At 40.3% G+C, this 19,571-nt stretch overlaps 1 protein-coding gene across 1 annotated transcript; it reads right to left on the reverse strand.

Moving 5' to 3' along the window:
• Positions 1 to 1,185: 1,185 nt before the first annotated feature.
• On the reverse strand, positions 1,186 to 13,876 carry LOC127786374 (alpha-mannosidase-like). The gene is made up of 29 exons (XM_052313766.1): positions 13,435 to 13,876; positions 13,192 to 13,275; positions 10,723 to 10,811; positions 10,472 to 10,646; positions 10,037 to 10,156; positions 9,833 to 9,916; positions 9,678 to 9,749; positions 9,466 to 9,579; positions 8,969 to 9,069; positions 8,804 to 8,897; positions 8,490 to 8,657; positions 8,306 to 8,383; positions 7,951 to 8,016; positions 7,816 to 7,872; positions 7,352 to 7,571; positions 6,920 to 7,056; positions 5,120 to 5,188; positions 4,975 to 5,034; positions 4,482 to 4,553; positions 4,358 to 4,405; positions 4,129 to 4,254; positions 3,887 to 3,952; positions 3,314 to 3,426; positions 2,502 to 2,586; positions 2,287 to 2,397; positions 1,957 to 2,052; positions 1,823 to 1,870; positions 1,679 to 1,747; positions 1,186 to 1,544 (listed from the first exon to the last, which is right to left on the reverse strand). Exons 1-29 carry the CDS (start codon positions 13,642 to 13,644, stop codon positions 1,356 to 1,358), a joined length of 3,021 nt encoding a protein of 1,006 aa, XP_052169726.1. The 5' UTR covers positions 13,645 to 13,876; the 3' UTR covers positions 1,186 to 1,355.
• Positions 13,877 to 19,571: the final 5,695 nt, after the last annotated feature.

Consider the following 19,571-nt stretch of genomic DNA (forward strand, 5'->3'; position numbering starts at 1 on the left):
TGACCGCGCGCATACCGCCGGTCTGACCGGCATACCCTGTCCGGTCTGACTGGTCCCGACAAACAACAGTCCCTGTCAATCACCTGTAAATTCCAATCATCTCCAAAACCACTTCGTGAATAAATTTCAAATAACAAAACCAATAATCTCCAATGCCAATTTTTCATCACAGAATAACAATCAAAAACACCTTTAATTTTACAGAAAAAGTTAAAGGTTTGAAGAAAAAGTTTGGTACTAAATTTGGCTTAAGTGATTTTGCCGGTTGCTAGAGCCAGTTTGTGTGCCGACATGGTGTCATGCGTGGGTCCATGGGCACACCGGCGGACTGCTGTCGGTTTGCCCTGTGATGTGATGTGATAGATGTCTACTTGACGCCTTAGGGTGAGTTCGCTGGTTCTGTTCCCATCCAGCACGTAGTAAACACGAAAAACGGAGCAATTTATTAGTGCGTAATTAATTAAGTATTGGTTAATTTTTTTCAAAAATGGATTAGTTTGATTTTTGAAGCAACTTTCGTATAGAAATTTTTTTTTAAAAAAACATACCGTTTAGCAGTTTGAAAAGCGTGCGCGCAGAAAACAAATAAAAGGGGTTGTGAAAAGGGGCATCCGAACACACCCAGCCAGCATTCAGCAATGCATACTCCTTGCGTTAAAAAAAAATCAACTTCTGGAATTTAAATTTTGTTCACGAAAAACCAAATTCTACCATCCCACATATCTTCAGCACATAAAAGTATAAAATGAGAAATTTTACCCCTTAAATACCATTTAATACCATTTACCTACATATCACGTACCATTACTACTTTTCGAATAATGTGATACATTTTGGGTATTTTTACTCCCCACTAATTTTACATTGGGATGTTAGGATGGATCTTTTTTGGGACGGATTTTACATTGGGATGTTAGGATGGATCTTTTTTGGGACGGAGGGAGTAGGTGACTTAAAAAATTATACTCTATTTTGTTTTTTTTTGTTCTTCGAGGCCTAAATATATTGATTGATTGATTATTACAACATATTTATGGTATGGTATGCGTCGATTATCTTTGTCGTTCACCCAGCTACTATTATTTTATAGCTACGTTCGCCACTGTTGGAAGCTAACTAATGTGAAGACTCACCAAGACACGCACAAATTATCGCATGAATCAAGATAATATTTGCAACATCAGGGGAGCAACAAGAATATTTTCCTTTATTTCATTTGCTGGAAGCACTTATTATTCTCTTATTACCAGTTACCGACAGCAACATCATCCTCAGATAAATCCAGGCAACTATCCAAATTAAGCCTTTCCCTCACAGCAAAAGAGAGAAGAATAAAAGGCCAAAACAACCGCAGTTCAGAATTTCAGCAAGAATGTGCGTATCTCCATCGGTCCAAGCTCAACAACAAGGGCGTGGCTGTCAACTGGGCCACCCTTCAATGGTGCAGGATCAGTTTTGCTCTCCCCGGTTACTCTCCAATTGAGCTTCTTCATCTCTGACTTCTTTTGGTTTGCAGATAGGCTAGTCTCAGTCAAATCTTTGATCTGTACAATGGATTTGAGCAAACACAATTAAATTAATGTTAGGTCTCATCTCTTTATGCTTATAATTATTTTACAGAAACAATTTCTGTTAATGCAGAAAAACAAGGGCTGTGTGAGTGTGACACATCACTTACTATCCTCTTTCCAAACAGCTTTCTCAATTCAACCTTTGCCATTACTGAATATTGTGTGTCCTCTTGAGCCTGCAAGTGCACCAATATAATAATGAGTATCATGGAGAAATATAGAAAGAAATTTCATATGAACTAAATGTATACCTGAAAAAGATGCGCCAATCGAAGGAGTGTGGTGCCATCATCAAGACTCTGAAATGTTGAGAGATGATTTTAAATGAACTTATCACCAATATAATGCTAGAATTTAAGAGGCAAGAAGGAATTTTTGTGATAACCTGCAAGGTGATGATTGCAACATTATCAGGAAGACTATAGTTTCCTTCTACCGTACTTGCTTTTGCAATATTGTTGGATTTCCAACTGCGTTCGTCCTGTCAGAGAAATATAGGCCGAGTTTAGTTCCAAACTTGTTTTTCAAACTTTCAACTTTTCCATCACATCAAAACTTTCCTGCACACACAAACTTTCAACTTTTCCGTCACATCGTTCCAATTTCAACCAAACTTTCAATTTTAACGTGAACTAAACACACCCTATAGCTGCTAATTGTAGAATCTGTAACATGATTTTTTAAAAGAACTGATACAAAAATGGTATAAATGTACCTCATGTGCAAAAGCAACAAGGAACGGTGAATAAACTTGTTGGCTATATGTTCGGCGCCAATGAGCTCCATGTCCTTTCTTATTGACATTGATATAGTAAATTGCCCTGGCCTGTAAAAGTTTCTACCAGTCAGTTGCAGGATCTATAGAGAATGTGATATCAAGTTGTATATCATAAATAAAAGAGAGAGAAATTGTTTTAAATGAATGTATACCACTAGCCCATCGCACTTTTGATCCACACATACTACTTCATTAAGTGGTTCCCCAACTCCTCTGCCATCGTCTGCAGAAAGACGCCTGACACAAATTATTCATGGTTAGATGTATAATGTGCGAGGGAGCTAGGAATATAATTTTTCATTCCACAAAATTATCGCTGAATTTCAAGATGTTGTAAATTAGAAACCTACGCAGTTAAACAATATAGTGAACGAACCTGGGTAGGTTCCAAAAATGATTTTTCAAAACTTGGGTTGTCACATGCAAGGATTATTTAGGATGAAAGGGTGGTGAAAGGAAATAGATTGGATTATAAAAGTAACATGAATGACCCTGGACCTTGACGGAGCGACGGAGTAAGATCACATCCCGAGAAGGCAGAGCCGGTGGAGACTAAGATAAATCTTGATCAAATACCTAATGACCAGGGATATGATCTCTCCTTATATAAATGGAGGACTCCTTAACCTAATCCACCTGACTCTATCCAAATGAGCTACGTACTTATCGTGAGGTCGTGAGGGGTGAGGATATCGTTCCCATTGGGCCTAGGACTCCTGTCCCAATGCCCATGACATAGGTTGGATAGAATAGGCCCTTTTTCATTTTTGCTTTGGCCAGCTCCTCTAAATTCAAGCTGTATTTTGGTTTAAAAATAACAGTACCACATTAAGATATAAAAGACAACACAATTAGATTGGTGTCAACAGGTAACAGAAGGAATATGATATTGAGACCCTAATGGAAAATGGTCTGGTGCTAGATTCAGTCATCCAGAACTAGATCAGGATACTCCAGCCAATACCTGTGGAGCATAACTTCAATCTGACCATCTTGAATACTCGAAGCTCCAACAGCATGATCCACAAGGACAGATAGTTCATATTTCCCATCTGCTACATATATTCCTTGATTGACCTGCAGAGTTAATGCATAAGAATTAGCAACAACAGTAAACAATGTTAATATTGTTCAGAAGCATAGAAGAAACTGATTGATACATGCAACTCAATTTATACTACTCAACTGGAATATATTTCCTCAGATGGGCCTCATGCTATTGAAGGAAAACAGAGAGCTAAAAGGAAAAATGATACTCTATTGATCTTCAATGAAACCTACCCATAACAGTCAACATTTGTAATTTTTTTTCTTTTGAAATAGCATTAAGCACATATCGATCCAGTTTGCACAGCTAGCATAGCTTCAAAAAGTGTCATCCACAGGCATAGGGATAAAAACACTGCATTAATATGCATCAATTTGCGATGGTATCTCATTATGTGAAGGTTCAAAAAAAGGCTGTAGTTAAAGAGTTATGGTGGTATCTAGAAAACCTAAGATGAATCCACTATGAAAATTTTAATATTGTACATACCGGGTAGTAATTTCCTGCAACAGGTTGAGTCAAATTAAGGTCCCAATCATCCCTGTGGTTTCTCACCTGAAAATGAACGATGCTTTCTGTGAACTTTGGTATAAGAGTACAAAAATTTTAAAACATCCATACCACATGCTCAATATGACTATTAATTGTTTCCCATAAAAAAAACAATTTCGATATAAATTATGAGACCACTCGAAATAAATATATGGAGTGCAAATTATATAGATATTCACCCTTTCGAGGAAATCTCTTCCATTAGAATCTGTATAAAATATTTTGTTGGTGGCCATATTTGTTGTCAGTCTGGTAACAACCTCCTTTCCTATGTCATCATCATCATCAACAGGTATTGGTCCAATCTTTCACATAAGAGAGAATTGCAGCCAATTAGATGCATGTTAAAATATGGGATATCATTGTTCATCCCAAACATCTATTTTTGAGGTGGAAGATTTTACTAACAGTATATTCAACTTCAGCATGCTCCTTATTCTTGTAGAGTCTCGTGACCTAAAAAGATCAAGTGAACCACACTAGTTACAATCCTGATGGACGAACGTAAATTTGAGTCAGTTTTTTTTATAACCTGATAAATCCATGAGCTGAACTGTTGGTGGACTTCGTCAACAAGAGGTCCATGGATAACTTTCAATGGCGCCTAACAGGAAATAAAATACAGAACTGTATTTATAATATACATAATAAAGAGGTGCAATTATTTTAGTAAATGTTTTATTTATTATTTATGTACTTGAGTGCTCTCTTAGTAGCAACTGGAGAGACTACGTGCGTAAAAGCAACTTGATAGACAATACAAGATTATTTGTTTGATTGTCCCCTGAAATACTATACTATGCTATTTTAGTTTATATCTTTTGAAGTGATTTGATGTTAGGTGATAATATGAAAATACAAAACATTAGGTTCCATGTACGCCACCACTGATTCAGCAGTAATTACTTGCTGTTATTAGAAATTTTACCCTCATATTAATCTAGGGGAACTAATGTCACAGGACAGTATATGGATGATAAATAAAAGAAAACCGAATGCAAATATGAGATGAGAAATTCTGTTACCATTACTGAAACTATAGTCGGTGTAGTCCTATTTGGTCTGAAAATATATGCTCCGGATGCCTGTAATTAACCATAGATAACTGAAACGGTTGACTATGTGAATAATATGTTTTGCAATTGAGAAAGTTTTAGTTTCACATAAAACCTGTGAATCTTCAGAATCTCCCGTGCTTGAAGCATACCAAAGAAAGCTCTGTTGAATTGGCAAATCCACCTGAAAGAAACTCACTAGTTGTGGTATCGTATTGGTAGATGCCATAGACAATACAAACATATAACAAGTTTATCACTACAAACAAAATGAATTCATATGACAAAATTGAACTATTTTATAATTATTTCCTAGGAATGGATCTTGTAGAATAATTTATTATGGCATCATTTCATTTATCATGCAAATTAAGCAAAGGAGAAACCAGTACTAGCTAAATCTAATTTTCTAATGTAACATTCTGCATCAAAATAATTAGACATGTATGGATAAGAATAATAAATTATATGCATAATGCATTTAAATAGATATATGTTGCTGCATAAAATTATTGAGAAATCCCCAAAAAAAATGTGCAAATACTGCAAGCACAAATAGGTTTAAATAATAGGCAAAATTTGCTACAGGACACTCAAAAAACATGTAATTGGCTGGGAGACACTGCAAAACCGTGACACGGCTGATGAACACTAAAAAATTGTGTAATTCACTGTAGAACACCGGAGGTAATATTTTATAATTTCCGGGTCAAAAGAGGTGAGAAACTTTTCGAAATGGCGAGATTACCCCTGTGGCCGCTCCTCTCCAGCTCGCTCGCCCTGTCACCGAGCGTCGTCACCGCCTTGCTCGCGGCCGCCTCCTGGTCGCGCTCCACGCGTGCCCTGAGCTCCCGCAGCTTCTCCTCGGTGCACGCCAGCTTGCCACGCACGGCGTCGAGCTCCGATGCCTGCGCCTCCTCCAGGCGACGATTCTCCTCCTACAGCGAGGTGGCCTTCAGCTCCAGCAGCCGCGCCTTCACGGCGGCGGCGGGCAGCTCGAACTCACGCGCCGTGGCATCCTGCTCCCGATGCTTGTCGAGCTCCGCCTGCAGGAGCTGCAGCAACTGCTCCAGCTCCATGAGCGACAACCAGAGCTCCTTCAGCCTCTCCACCTCCTCATCCTCCTCCCGCTCTTTCTTCTCCGATCGGTCATCGTCGCGCGTCGTCTCGCCGCCGGTGCAGCAACCGTCAGCATTTCCTCCGGCCATGTTGGCGGCGGCTGGAGGCATCACGACTCTCGCCACGATTTTTGGCTCGTCGTCCCCGGCTCCAACTAATGCACTGTGAATAACGTTCTCCAAACTTTATCCTTTCATGATGAAGAAGAGGAAGAATTAAGTGCTCCATTGCCCATCGTCGCCACCGTCGTCTTTGTCGGCGCCTCTTCTTCCACCACCGCCGCCACCGCCGATGACCAACCTAGGGTTAGCATTTGGGGATTTCGAGTGGGAAAAGATAGTGACTAGGTCTTGTTCTACCAAATCCAGTCGTGCATAGATGTTGCGGCACCAAGGGCAATCCCGCCATTTCAAAAAATTTCTCACCTATTTTGACTCGGAAATTATAAAATATTGCCTCCGGTGTCCTACAGCCAATTACACAATTTTTGTAGTATCCATCAGCCGTGTCGCGTTTTTACGTTGTCTCCCAACTAATTACATGATTTTTATGTGTTCTGTAGCAAATTTTGCCTAAATAAATTTATATAAATGAATGATGCCAAAATCATGTTGTGATAGATCAAATCTATGCAGGAATTGGTTTACCCAATGGTCATCAAATCTTATGTTGTGTCACATTTTGATGTAACAGCCATAAATTTCATTGTGGGCGCTACAAATATTAGAGGAAGATTCCTTCAATTTTGTAAATAGATCTTCTTCTTTTTTCAGAAATAAATGAATTTTAGACTCACTGCAGAGATAGAATTGAACATTCTCTTGAGTTGTCCAGATTTTGATGAAAAGGACATCTTCAGAGGCCCTGGTCCAATTTCTATTGTGTCATTACTTGGAGAAACCATGGTTGAGACATACCCCATTCCATTAGATCCTGGATAATTCGAAGGTTAATGATGTAAATCAACAGACTAATAACAACAAAGTTGAATACAACAGGTATTTGCTGGCCGTGTACATCCGACTTTTAGTCTTTTAGAGGCGAGTTTTACCCATTTTCTCAAAAAAAAAAAGATAAAAGAAGGTATTTTCAGCAGCCCCACTGGAAAATGATACGATGTCCCGCCTTATCAACAAAATAATTATGTTTATCTGACCAAAAAGAATAAGCAGCACTTGCGACAGGACAATTCGATGCACCTAATTATGTTAAGATTATGAAGTTTCACCTGTTCCAGTAGATTTTGATATGAAGTAGGTATTCCATCCCAGTGGTGGTACAGAAGCTTGAAAAACTAGCCAATACTTTGGGGGTTTATCGGACGTGATTCCAAGATAAGCCTTTATGTATAACTTCCTTAAACGTGCTGTCACGATATCAACTTCAACTAGTTGTGACTCCAGAGAAGTTCCATCAGAGGTTTTTACAATTAAGTTGGCATCATTTACCTGCAAAATAGTTAAAATAATTATGGAATACGGGTTAGTCAAAGAAGCTAGATCTAGTAAAAAGAGCACGTGGTTCATCGGAAATTTCGTTCTGTGCGTTTACAAAGTATATTGAAGTGTTTTGATTAAATTGAGGTATATTTTTCTCCATATGGATCATTAAGAACTCTTAATCTATAAGTTCTTGTGCAGACCATCAGAAACTACTGAACAGAACGGTTGAGCAGAGCTTTGAAAAACTTACTGGAACTCTTACAAAGTCACTACGTTCCCATCCAAGAGGATTATAAACAACTATAACCTGCATAGGATCATGTCAATATATGAAAAACTTAACTGGCATTTCTTGTAATAGAACAGATTACTAATTTGTACTTACTAAACTCTTTGCGGATGAAATTCCTTCCTCAGTTGAAGGGCAGTAGCTAATATTGAGGAGTTGGCACTGAAAAAGTTGAATGAACAAGACAAATAATCACACCAGGGAAATATGTTCCAAAATTGCATATGGAAATTTTAAAATGATATTTCTGAAACTGTTGTGCAAAAACAGTCTTAACAATTAATATTAATGCTTGCCCGCCTTTTACATTTGGTTGTAGATCGTAATGCTGATGGAAAATCTAGAAGAAACTAATGGTAAAGATAAATGTGACAAAGTACTAGAATCACTAATATTTATTCTTTGTGAAAATGTAAGCATCGTACACAAAATCAAGTACATATTATGTTACCTGACTAAATTTTGTTGCTGTACATGTTCCTTTGGAACTTGTGAGACAACTTAGAGCAGTATTAACACCTTTCTCAACCTGAAAAGGTAGGAATAGATATTTTGCTTCATTATAAATTATTTGATTAAATAATAGTACATCATGATAAATCACGGCAACAATTTCTGTAGTAAATATTATGAACCTGAGAAACCCCAATCGCAAGGCGTTTCGAATAATCATCAGTTGTGTGTTGCTTTGCCGTTCCTGAGACTGCATCATGATGTTGGGCAATCCCCAGTGGATCTTCCAAGCTAGAAGTAAACAATCCTAAGGAACTTCTACCCACCAAAAATTCCAATTGACGCGCAGCCTGCAGGAAAACACATGTCCTAAAGTTAGTTATTTTAGAGCTTCTAAATATCTAGTTTAGGATTATTATTTTTTAAAATAAAAGTACTATTTTAGGCATCATCATAATTCCTGTAGTTTTCGACTTGCATTGCAGAAATATCATACCAGGTAATATCCACTGATCATTCGAATATATCGCTTGAAAGTTGGACGGCTTGTAAAATATCCAGTCCAGTAAGCATTTTTTGCATCAGCATACCTGCAATATGCAATAGAATGAGGGCATGAAGGATAACTCTTCTTACTGATTTGCGAAGTTTGGTAACTTACGGGAAATAATCATCGTATTTGAGTGGCCATGATTCATTTGACGCATGTTTTGCATCTGTGTAAATAGATGGAGTAGAGTACAGTGCATGCACACGGCCATCCTGCGTTTTCAGCACACTAAGCTTTCTTTTTCAAGAAGAGAAAATTACCCAGCGGCTTAGTTATTAAAACCAGATCCAGGGCCTAGTTATTCTGGTTTTGCTAAACGACCATCCATATGCTTGAACCGTCGAAAACCGATAAAACAGCTGTTAAACCAGGGTTCAATATTTTGGTTCAAAATGTTCGAAACCTCGGAACCCCACCCCACCCCCACCCCCACCACTATTTCTCAAGAAAATTTCATTTCTTTTGAATTCAGTATAACTAATTCAAATTCGCCGGTTCATATTCTTCTGATTAAATTGCAGAAAGTTAAAAATGATCAGAAGAGAACATAAACGGCACACAGACAGTCTGATCGATAGTCTGAAGTTAAATTTGTGAATCAGCAATACCTTGTTCACATAATTGATAAGCCTGTCCATGTTCCGGAACCAAGACTCAGCATACTGGTAATTAAAATCGTCCCCCATAGTCCACATTATGTGGTTTGTGCGCGTAACATTTGCCTGTCACATAAAAAAAAAAAAGGCAGAATCCAAATCTGGGTTTCTGTTCAATGCTGATTTTTAACTGGGAAGAAATAAACCAAGAAATGAAAATTTACCTGTTTTAAGGCTGCAGCAACAAAATCATTCACACGTTCTTTAAGATTGTAGTCAAACAGCAACATGTCATCCTATATCGAAATGGTTGAACAATCAATTGAAATTTGTGTATCTGGGGATAACTGAAACTGCTGATCTGCAACCATGCATATACCTGTACAGGTACAAAATCATCGAAAATTTCGAAGCCGAAGCCTTCTGGAGGGCTATAATGGACAGGAAATGCATTTGTGAAGATCTGCAGTTTAATCAGATGTTTAAATGAACAGTGATAATAGAATCAACAATTTAACAACACATGATAAGTTACTAATGAATAGATATGAAACTATTTGCAAGAAAAAAGAACAATAGTAACCTGAGAAGATGAACCAAATGTTCTTGAGCCGCGCCATATAACCTCTAGGCCTTTGTCTCCTTTACGCTTTGCTCTATCTTGGTAATCGATTCTCGCAAAATGCATAGAATCGAAACCAAGCTAGAATTGCAATGTAAACAAATGTAAAATCTCCACACTCTAGCACCGATATTATGAGGAAAAAAGAATTCTATGACACAGTGAACTTCTTGAACATCCAGCAAAATGATACATCGATCTGGCAAAATCTAAACTTTGATATGAAGATAACTTAAAACAACAAAAGGACTTAAGGTACATTTGCACAAATACACATAAATAAATTGGCAAGGCTTTCAGAAAATGGAATAGTATGTAGGAGCATGAGATTATAGCGGTCCAACAGTTCTATAAGGACTCGACATGCATGGTGCTCAAATGTGATGTTAATATTACCTCTGCCCCAAGCAAATAACCTTGAACTGCAGAATGACCAAAAGGATCAATTTGCCAGCCAGCTCTTGGGATCTTGTTAAACTGTTTCTTGATTACCCGATGACCAAGTGTGGTCTGATCAATCATGTCAATATAATGGACGGCGGCTTCATCATGCATACACCACCCACCATTTCTGAATTTAAAATTTCCAAATTTTCTCAAACTTCTAAAGACAAAATCCAATATAGCAATGAGATTGAATCCCATACATGAACTCTAGCTGACCAGAATCAACTAGCTTGTGGACTATGGCCTGGATTTTTGGGCTTTTCTCTGCCCACCATCTTTGGAAGAAAGCCTGGAAGGAAAAGACATATGTCAGTCTCTACAGTTGATGTGGTCCAACACCAACAATTCTTGGCAGGTAGTATACATAGAGGACTTTTATTCTTATTACTCCCTCCATTCCAAAATATAAGGATTTCTAGGATGTTTAGCAGAGATTAAGGTTATGAAGAGAAGACTTCATTACCCTCAACAAATATGGGATGGGTGGGGGTGGGAGGGTAGGTGAGAGTAAGACGGAAAGAAATTTAAATGGGATTTGATTGATGGGACAACTATTGTTGTGAATAATGTTAAAAGTCCTTATATTTTGAACAAAATTCAAATCCTAAAAGTTCTTATATTTTGGAAAGGAGAGAGTATCAATCTATGAGTTAGATCCATTAAGACATTTGAGATTTCATTTTCATTTCTTAACTTCAGTCATATTTTTATGAACAATTTCCCTGTGATCTATTGAGACTCCAGGAACTTACAGGAGGGGTGCCACCTATTAGTCGGTCCAACATGTCGGTGACATAGAAAGTTGTTTTGAATTTTGGACTTGCTATGAAAATTTCAAAGCTTGAAATTTGACTTTCCAAAAAAGTTTCAAGGCCCCTTCAGAATCGATTCAGTTGAAAGACAAGAAATGATTTCTTTTCCTCATGGAAACAAGTTCAATAAGAAACAGTTTCTTCTCTGAATGTATCAGTTTGTATTTTGAAAATACGAAAAAGTATTTTAAAAATTCATACTTTTTTGACAAGGAAATTTAAAATTCCCGTTTGATATGTCACCACATGCAGCTACGAAATGATTCGTCCTCCATAAAAGTTATGATTGCCTCGCCATAAAAAAAAGAAGTAGGAAGTCAGCTATTTACTGATATTTTTTAAGCCATGTGTTCTGAAATGTCATTTTTCTACTTCTCTGAATTCTCAAATCCGAATACTACCTCTGATTGGTACAGACAATCATAGAGAGGCAATTGTAGGATGAAAGTTCGATTGAGTGAGACACTGAATTATGGGCATGCTTATCCAGAACAGGAGCGAGGTCTGGTATGGTCCATGGGCCATTGCTTGTCCTCTCCCTATACTAAAATATAAGCACTTCTGATTTTTTTTTCAGAAGATTAAAACGAGGGATGAAATTAAATGGGAGAAAGTTTTGATTGGTTGAGATGAAAAAGTAGATGAAGAAATTAAATAGGAGATGATTATGATTGGTTGAGATAAAAGAGTAGATAGAGAAGTTGCAGTATTTTGAACCGAATTTTGAATGTTGGAAATTGCTATATTTTTTTGATGGAGGGAATATCCTCCAAAGGATAAAGTGAAGCAGACAAGAGACACTTCCCCACAGCTAAGGCTGTGTTTAGTTTAGCGCAAAGTTTGGGTTTTGGTTAAAATTGGAGATGATGTGACTGAAAAGTTGTGTGTATGACAGATTGATGTGATGGAAAAGGACTGAAGTTTGGATCCAAACTTTGGATCTAAACACAGCCTAAGCTCGAATATGGTATCATTGGAACATAGTACAGTACAAAGTAGGGATTGATGCACATGTGTACTAATTTATCAAGCACATTAAAATATTTGCTTCTGTTTGTCGTGGCACAGTTGATGCAAAACCCAAAGCCACTGACAGAAACGCAGGAACAGACCATAATCACGGATGTAGAAGCAGAATAGCCTCTCAAAAAGGGGAAAAAAAAGAAGAGGAAACGATTATGAAGTACTCCTATATCTGGAGTATGTTTTGCTTTCATAGTGAAAGAATATTATGAGTGTGACGAGCATCTTTGTAAACAATATGTGAAGAATCCCTCATGAAGCCCCAGCAAAGCTCAACCACCTTAGCTTCTTTCCTAAATTCCAAGCACAAGATGGCAACACGAAAGTAGCACCTTTTTTGGGGTTGCTTTCTCTTATCTGATTTAGTCCTTGTATTCATTCTACACTTGTCATGCAATTTTGCAGCACTGATTTCCCAAAAGAAAAAAAACTCATAAATTTTGGGTTTATTTAGAGCTGAGGCGAGGTGTTGAAAAAGCAAACCCAGGAATCAGTAACTAGTGAGACATCATCAAACGAGACAATTTAGTTACACGTAGTAAAAAATCAGATAATTTAGTTACACGTGATAAAATCATTTCTTGCAGAGGTAGCAGATAATTTAGTTACCCATGGTAAAATCGTTTCTTACAGAGGTAGCAGATAATTTAGTTACCATGGTAAAATCGTTTCTTGCAGAGGTAGCAGATAATTTAGTTACCCATGGTAAAATCATTTCTAGCAGAGGTAGCAGAGGATGTTGGTGTTTGTAACAGAAGACGATATCACAGAGAGAAATTAATCGAGGAGGAAGAAGAAGGCGAATCGGGTGGAGCATTGGTACGAGCACCTCACCTGCTCCGCGAAGACGAACTTGCGCGCGGGGTCCCGGATGAGCGCGTCCACCACGGAGTCGAGCGTGTTCATCACGCACGCGCCCTGCAAATCCCCCCATCCCCAAACCCCAACCACAATTAAGCAGCGCACCACGGAGCAGAGCAGAACAGAGCACGCCGGGCGACGGCGGCGGCGACGCGGACGAACACCTAGCCGCGCTGGTGTGAACGCGGCGAGGGGGAGGGGGGAATTATACGTTACCTGGATGGAGTTGTTGGTGCCGACGAAGTACTGGTCGATGGTCTTGAGCCACCCGACGTCGTCGTGGGAGTGCGGCACCAGGTGCACGTTCAGCTTCCCGGCCACCGCCCCGGCGCTCGTGTTGTACCCCGCGAACGCCACCGCGGCCTCCGCCAACGCAAGAACCGCCACAACCACCACCGCCACCAGCGCCGACGACGACGACGCCATGTCGTGTCGGAAGTGATCGATGCGTTAGAAACTAGGAAGCATGAGAAGATGAGGGTGGTGGTTTCCACGAGGAGGATGAGGATGAGGAGGAGGTCACGGGGCGGAGGCCGGTGGCCGGAAGGTCCAAAGCGGAGGGCGGCCCGGCGGCCGGAGAAGAGACAAGATCGGTGGCAGGATGAATCAACAGGGACTGCAGGATATGGTCCTATGTGAATTTTCCTTTCAACCCTCAAAAAAAGGGGGAAGTTGGTTGTATGTATCAATAAGAGATAAGTTTTTGTTTTTCCTTGGAGTATACTCCCTCCTAAATGTTTGATGCTGTTGAACTTTTGACTGTTCGTCTTATTTAAAAATTTTAAGTAATTATTAGTTTTTTTTATCATTTGATTCATTGTTAAATATACTTTTATGTATACATGTAGTTTTACATATTTCACAAAAGTTTTTGAATAAGATGAATGGTCAAAATGTTTAAAAAAGTCAACGGCGTCAAATATTTAGGGAAGGAGGGAGTATAGTGTAGAGTTGGCAATTTTGACTGAAGATGTTAATTAATGGGTTTGGTAATTTTGAATAACGGTTTTATGAGTACTAGGTGAATGCATTTGCTTTGTTATGGGTAAAAGAAAAGGTATTATAATATCATATAAATAAAATATGTTTCCCCATGCGATGTTGTAACCTGTCTTTTTTACTGTATAGGGAATATCCGCTTGTATGTGGCTATCTATTTTGATTTAATTATTTTTAATATGAAGAAGTTCATGGGACTAATCTGCTAAATTCACAACAAGAACAGGTGAGGACTAATTTTAAAATTTACAATGATGATGCATTGTTTGTTGTAAAGGAGTATATAAATGGTGACTAAGCGTGAGGAGAAGATTAATGTGGAGAAAAAGCAGAGCTAGTGGTAAAATGATGACATCAGTTGATGGAAAAATAGGAGAAGAAAAGAAAATGGATTAAGTTAGAAAAAATGTTAAAAGAGTATTGTATGCGAAATATGGGGCAAAATTACCAAGTCTGTTAACTGTGTGGAAAATCCAAGTACACTCATCACTGACTTCACCGAATTCCTGGAGGAGAAGCAATGAACAATTTTCTCTGCTTTTCGCCGTAGAATTTTCGCACAACGTAGACTTTTCGCACAATATTTAATCATTCGTCTTATTCAAAAATTTAGTATAAATACGTAAAAGTATAAGTTAAGATTAGATTTTATTTGATGATAAACAAGTCACAATAAAATAAATGATATTCGCATTATTTTTTAATATTATAAGATTTTCTAGCATCATATAAGATTTTCTAGCATTATTATATGTTAATGAATCTAAACACGTATGTATATATGTATGTTTAGATTCATTAATATATATATATATATATATGAATGCGGGTAATGCTAGAAAGTCTTATAATATGAAACGGAGGAAGTAAAACATTATGTGAAAAGTCAATGGTGGCATATATATTTTGAAATGAAGTGGGTATAAAGTCAAGAGCGTTACTCTCTTTTTTACTGGAAGTACTATATGTCTTGAGTATATGTAATCGTGGCGCATTGTATTTCATCTAACGTAATTAATCCGTATATATGATGACTAAATTAATTGAGTGTGTTTCCATGTGATGCGTGCACTACACCTCGTCCCTCTACTCTCTACGACGACGACGTTATTTATGAACGCACACGTACAGTCATACGCTGCGGGCGGAAATAAACAAGCCAGCCGGCTCATGTTTATCAATTAAGAATATCATGATCCATTCATCGACTTGTACAAGGCGACGATGCCTCCTCCATTTCTAAAATATGATTGATGTCTTGACACTATAAATAAATCTGGATAAGAGACGACTATTCTGATTCGGAAGATTAAATAAAAAAAAGAAAACAGTGTAGCAGAGAGAGACCCGGCCTGGTCGATCAGTAAGTGCATCTTCGGGTGGGAAGTCGCCGTAGCGCTTGTCGGCCACATCTCCGACGCCGACTGCGTCCACATCTACTTCCTCCGTTTCATATTATAATATTTTCTAACATTATCCATATTCATATATATGTTAATGAATCTAGACATATATGTATACCTAAATTCATTAATATCTACTCCCTCCTTAAAAAATATAACAACTTTTAGCTCTTAAGATTGTCCTAAAATATAACAACTTCTCACCAACATTCTCTTCTCAACCAACCACAACCCTCCACCATTCCATTCACTTTTCTCACCTATCTCCACTAATCATCCAATCACAGTCCTCCACTACTCACTTCTACCTACTTTTCTAATAACCGTGTCTAACTCTAAAACTTCTTATATTCTGGGACGGAGAGAGTATATGAATATGGACAATGCTAAAAGGTCTAGTATTATTTTTTTCTTTTAGGGAATCGTCCACAATTATTGCATGCATGCATGTTGCATGTTGCTCCGTCCAGGTGGCATCTATGCAGTCATGCAGAGACCCAGCTCAGCTAGTTTATCCACACTCCTTAACTAATTAAGCACTGATCAGAATATGGACACGACACGAATAATTGGGGAATTGTTCTCCAATCTCTTTCCTGTTATTTTTGTACGAGCAATACATTCTTATAAGTCGATTTTTTTAAGATAGTGGAAGCCGATTCCACAAGATGATCGGAATTGGGTCAATCAAATCACCTTCTCAATGTATAAACAACATCTTTGGCTCTTTGCTATTGGGCGCACGCCTGAGCGAATGCTTCACCTTCACGTGTTTGAGGTGTTTCTTTTTTTCGAATTTTATTTATTTATTTGTTTAAAATTTAAATAATAAATTACCGTTTCGAAGTTCCATAGAAATGTACTCCTCCTACCTAACCGTAGGACGGAGCATATAAATCGCCCTATGCTAAAGCGAGTAATATGACGTGACAGACTGAAAATTTTGCAGGCGCTCCTTTTTTTTCTTCCGTTAGACGATTTATTGTCAAGAGAGGGCCACATTCAAAAAATTCCTGATAGGTTGTCCTAACAAAGGGCAATTTATCAAGCAGCTCCCTGGTCTTATTTTGCAGGCGACCTCTTCCCGATAATAAATCACCCTACGAGAAGGCGATAAGGGGATGCCTGCAAAATTGCCACGACGCGCTCCTCCTATCATCCATCACGTCATATTTCTCACCCTACGGTAGAACAATTTATATATGACCCGCCGTACCATAGGGCGGGAAGAGTATATTTCTTTAAAAAACCGAAATGGTAATTTATTTTTTTAAATCTTTTAAAAAATAAAAATAAAAAATTCTTTCTTTTTCTTCTTTTTTGTGCGTTATCACACGCTAGAAGCTGCACACACAAGGCCTTTGTCTCCATCTCTTGTTCGCATCCCTTGTAACAGCAAAATTGGGTATAATACCTCTTCTAACTTTAAAAATCGGTGTAAATTGACTTCTTTCAATGGTTTTAAAAACGGTTTTTTTATGACGTGACAGAATGATTTGGTCCAAGTATACTGATGTGGCAACCCAGCCATCAAAGGAAGTGAAAACAGATATGGATCCCATGTGTAAATGACAAAGATAAAAATAAAAAATGGTGGCTCACTTGTCAGCCCCACTTCTCCTTATCTTCTTCTTCCTCTCACGGGCAAAGCTGGCACGCACGGCGACGGTGACAAGCGGCACGGAGGAAATAAGTTTTGGAGGTAAAGAAGAACAATAGCTTGGATCCAAATGCGAACGTTTGCTCCAAGAAGGAGCCACACTTCGAAAAATGTTTGCAGCTTAATTGAGACAAAACTGAAGCTTCGATTCTTGTCAAACCAGGTTTTGTTTGAACTAATTAAGCATGGTGATGATCAGATCAGCAGGAGGCAAACCGCAGCGGCGGCGCGTTACAGGAGCGGTTCGAACAGGCGCTCAACTACGTACGTACATGTCGCTGTTCGAAAAAGAAGTAGCGCTGACAAGTAGAAGCCCCATTTTTTTATTACACGTTAGATCCACTTCTATTTTCAATTTCTTTGATGACTGAATTGTCACGTCAGTGTATTTGGATTAAGTCAACCTATCACGTTAACAAAAACTGCTATCAGAACCACCAATGAGATTAATTTGCATCAAATTTTGAAGTTGGAAATTGCATTATACCCGATTCAGGATGACCAACGGCAATAGCTGAAAGAGGCAAAATAGGCTTATTCCGTTTTTAATGTCTGTGTACCGGGCTTTTGAAGACAAATGGGCCATGTGGGCTATATGACATGTAGATGCCATGTATATATTTTTCAGTGTCAATATAAAGTTAGTATCAATAATTTGTGTTGGTAGTTGTACAAATTTGAATTGAAAATCTTCTAAAGTCTATATTGAAAATTTTTTATATTGAAAGTTATAAATGTTGTGTTGGCCACGGTGGCGATCGACCAGCTTAGCCGGAGGGAAAAAGTACACCTAAGGTACCTCAACTTGTCATCGAGATACAAAATCATCCCACAATAGCAAAACCAGATACCGGGCGTCCCTCAACTAACAAAGCCATCCGCTTTAGGTCCATCGGTGGTTTTGACCCCGGTTTTGTCCGACGTGGCGGCTGAGTCAGTGTGGGACCAACGTGGGCCCCACATGTCAGACAATCCATGTCAGCCTCCTCTCTCTTTCCCCTATTCTCTCCATTCCTCCTCTCTCTCACTCACTCACTCTTCTCTTCTCTTCTGGGGTGGCGGCTAGAGCGACGAGGCAGCAAGCTGGCTGGCGGCTGAGGCGGAGGCCGCCGAGGCGACGCGAGAGAGGAGGAGGCGGCGGGTGACAAGGCGGCGGCGGCGGCTGCGACGTGGGAAAAGGCGAGGGCGGCAGCCGGTCACGAATGGCGTTGACGGCGTTGTGTCGCTGCCAGCGGCGAAGCAGTCCCGCGCGGGCGGGCGCTGCGACGTTGGGCGCGGAGGCGGAGACGGGGCCGGACGCCGCAACCCGCGACGGTGGGCACAGAGGTGGAGGCGTGCGCCTGCCGCGAGGTAGGTGAGCTGGCTCCAACCTTGCAGTGCAACCGAGCCGAGCAGGCGACTCGTCGTCGACCTCCCACTCGGGGAGATCTAGGCGAGGCTCCCAATGATGGAGGCGGCGGTGCGCCTGATCCGCGCCCCGCAGGACGCGCTCAAGGGCGCCGGGGAGTACATCGACCACGCCTTGGGGCCAGCCGCCGCCGTGCACAGCCTCAAGCCGCCGCTCCTCGCGGCCTCCGCCGTCGCCGATGACCTCCCCGGATACCTCAACGTGCTGTCCCACTTCGAGGAGGCGCTCCACTTCCTCTCCAACAACTACGGCATCGCCTCCCAGTGGCTCACTGACATCGTAGAGTACCTCGAGGACCGTAGCCTCGCCGCCGCCCTCGCCTTTTCACGCCTCGCAACCGTCGCCGCCACCGCCTACTCTTCTCCCGCCTCGCCCCGGCGGCCTACAAATCATGAAGGAGGAGGATGTACATGCAGGACAACAGTCATGGAAGGAGCGGCCATCGGTGCGGGGCCAGTTGGCGTCCTCAGCGAGGTGGCATCGCAGCTCCTCCTTCCTCTCCTGACGCTTTTCCCCCGTGGCAGTAGCCGGACAGTAGGTCCTAGCGGTAGCAGCCACCAACATCACCGGGAACAGGGTGTATGTCGTCACCATCACCTGCTCGAGCTACCAACCAAACCTTAGCAGGATCGGATTGGGTCTCTGAGCTCGGCGTGCGGCTCGAGAGAGATGGAAGGCCGGCGAACTATGTAGTTCGGAGAGGAGACGGGAGTCCAAGTCCGAGAAGACGCGACGACGCAGGCAGAACAAGAGACGGATGTAGGGGATAGCACGCTGTGGTCGATGAGGAGGCCGGCGAGAAAGGCGTCGACGGAGGAGACGGTGGCGGTGGTGGCGGCGGAGAGCGTGGCCGCGTCAGCCTTCCTCCGTGGCGCCGCTTTCG

The sequence above is a fragment of the Oryza glaberrima genome, chromosome 10 (assembly GCF_000147395.1).
Source record: "Oryza glaberrima chromosome 10, OglaRS2, whole genome shotgun sequence".
Lineage (NCBI taxonomy): Eukaryota > Viridiplantae > Streptophyta > Magnoliopsida > Poales > Poaceae > Oryza > Oryza glaberrima.

What these genes read in the sequence shown, in the direction of transcription:
- LOC127786374 (XM_052313766.1), bottom strand. Translation starts at nt 13,644, where the DNA reads ATGGCGTCGTCGTCGTCGGCGCTGGTGGCGGTGGTGGTTGTGGCGGTT. An exon ending in ATCAAAATCTACTGGAACAG is followed by an intron (nt 7,057 to 7,351) that starts GTGAAACTTCAT and finishes CGAATTATCCAG; the next exon opens with GATCTAATGGAATGGGGTAT. An exon ending in GAGATTCTGAAGATTCACAG is followed by an intron (nt 5,035 to 5,119) that starts GTTTTATGTGAA and finishes GGTTAATTACAG; the next exon opens with GCATCCGGAGCATATATTTT.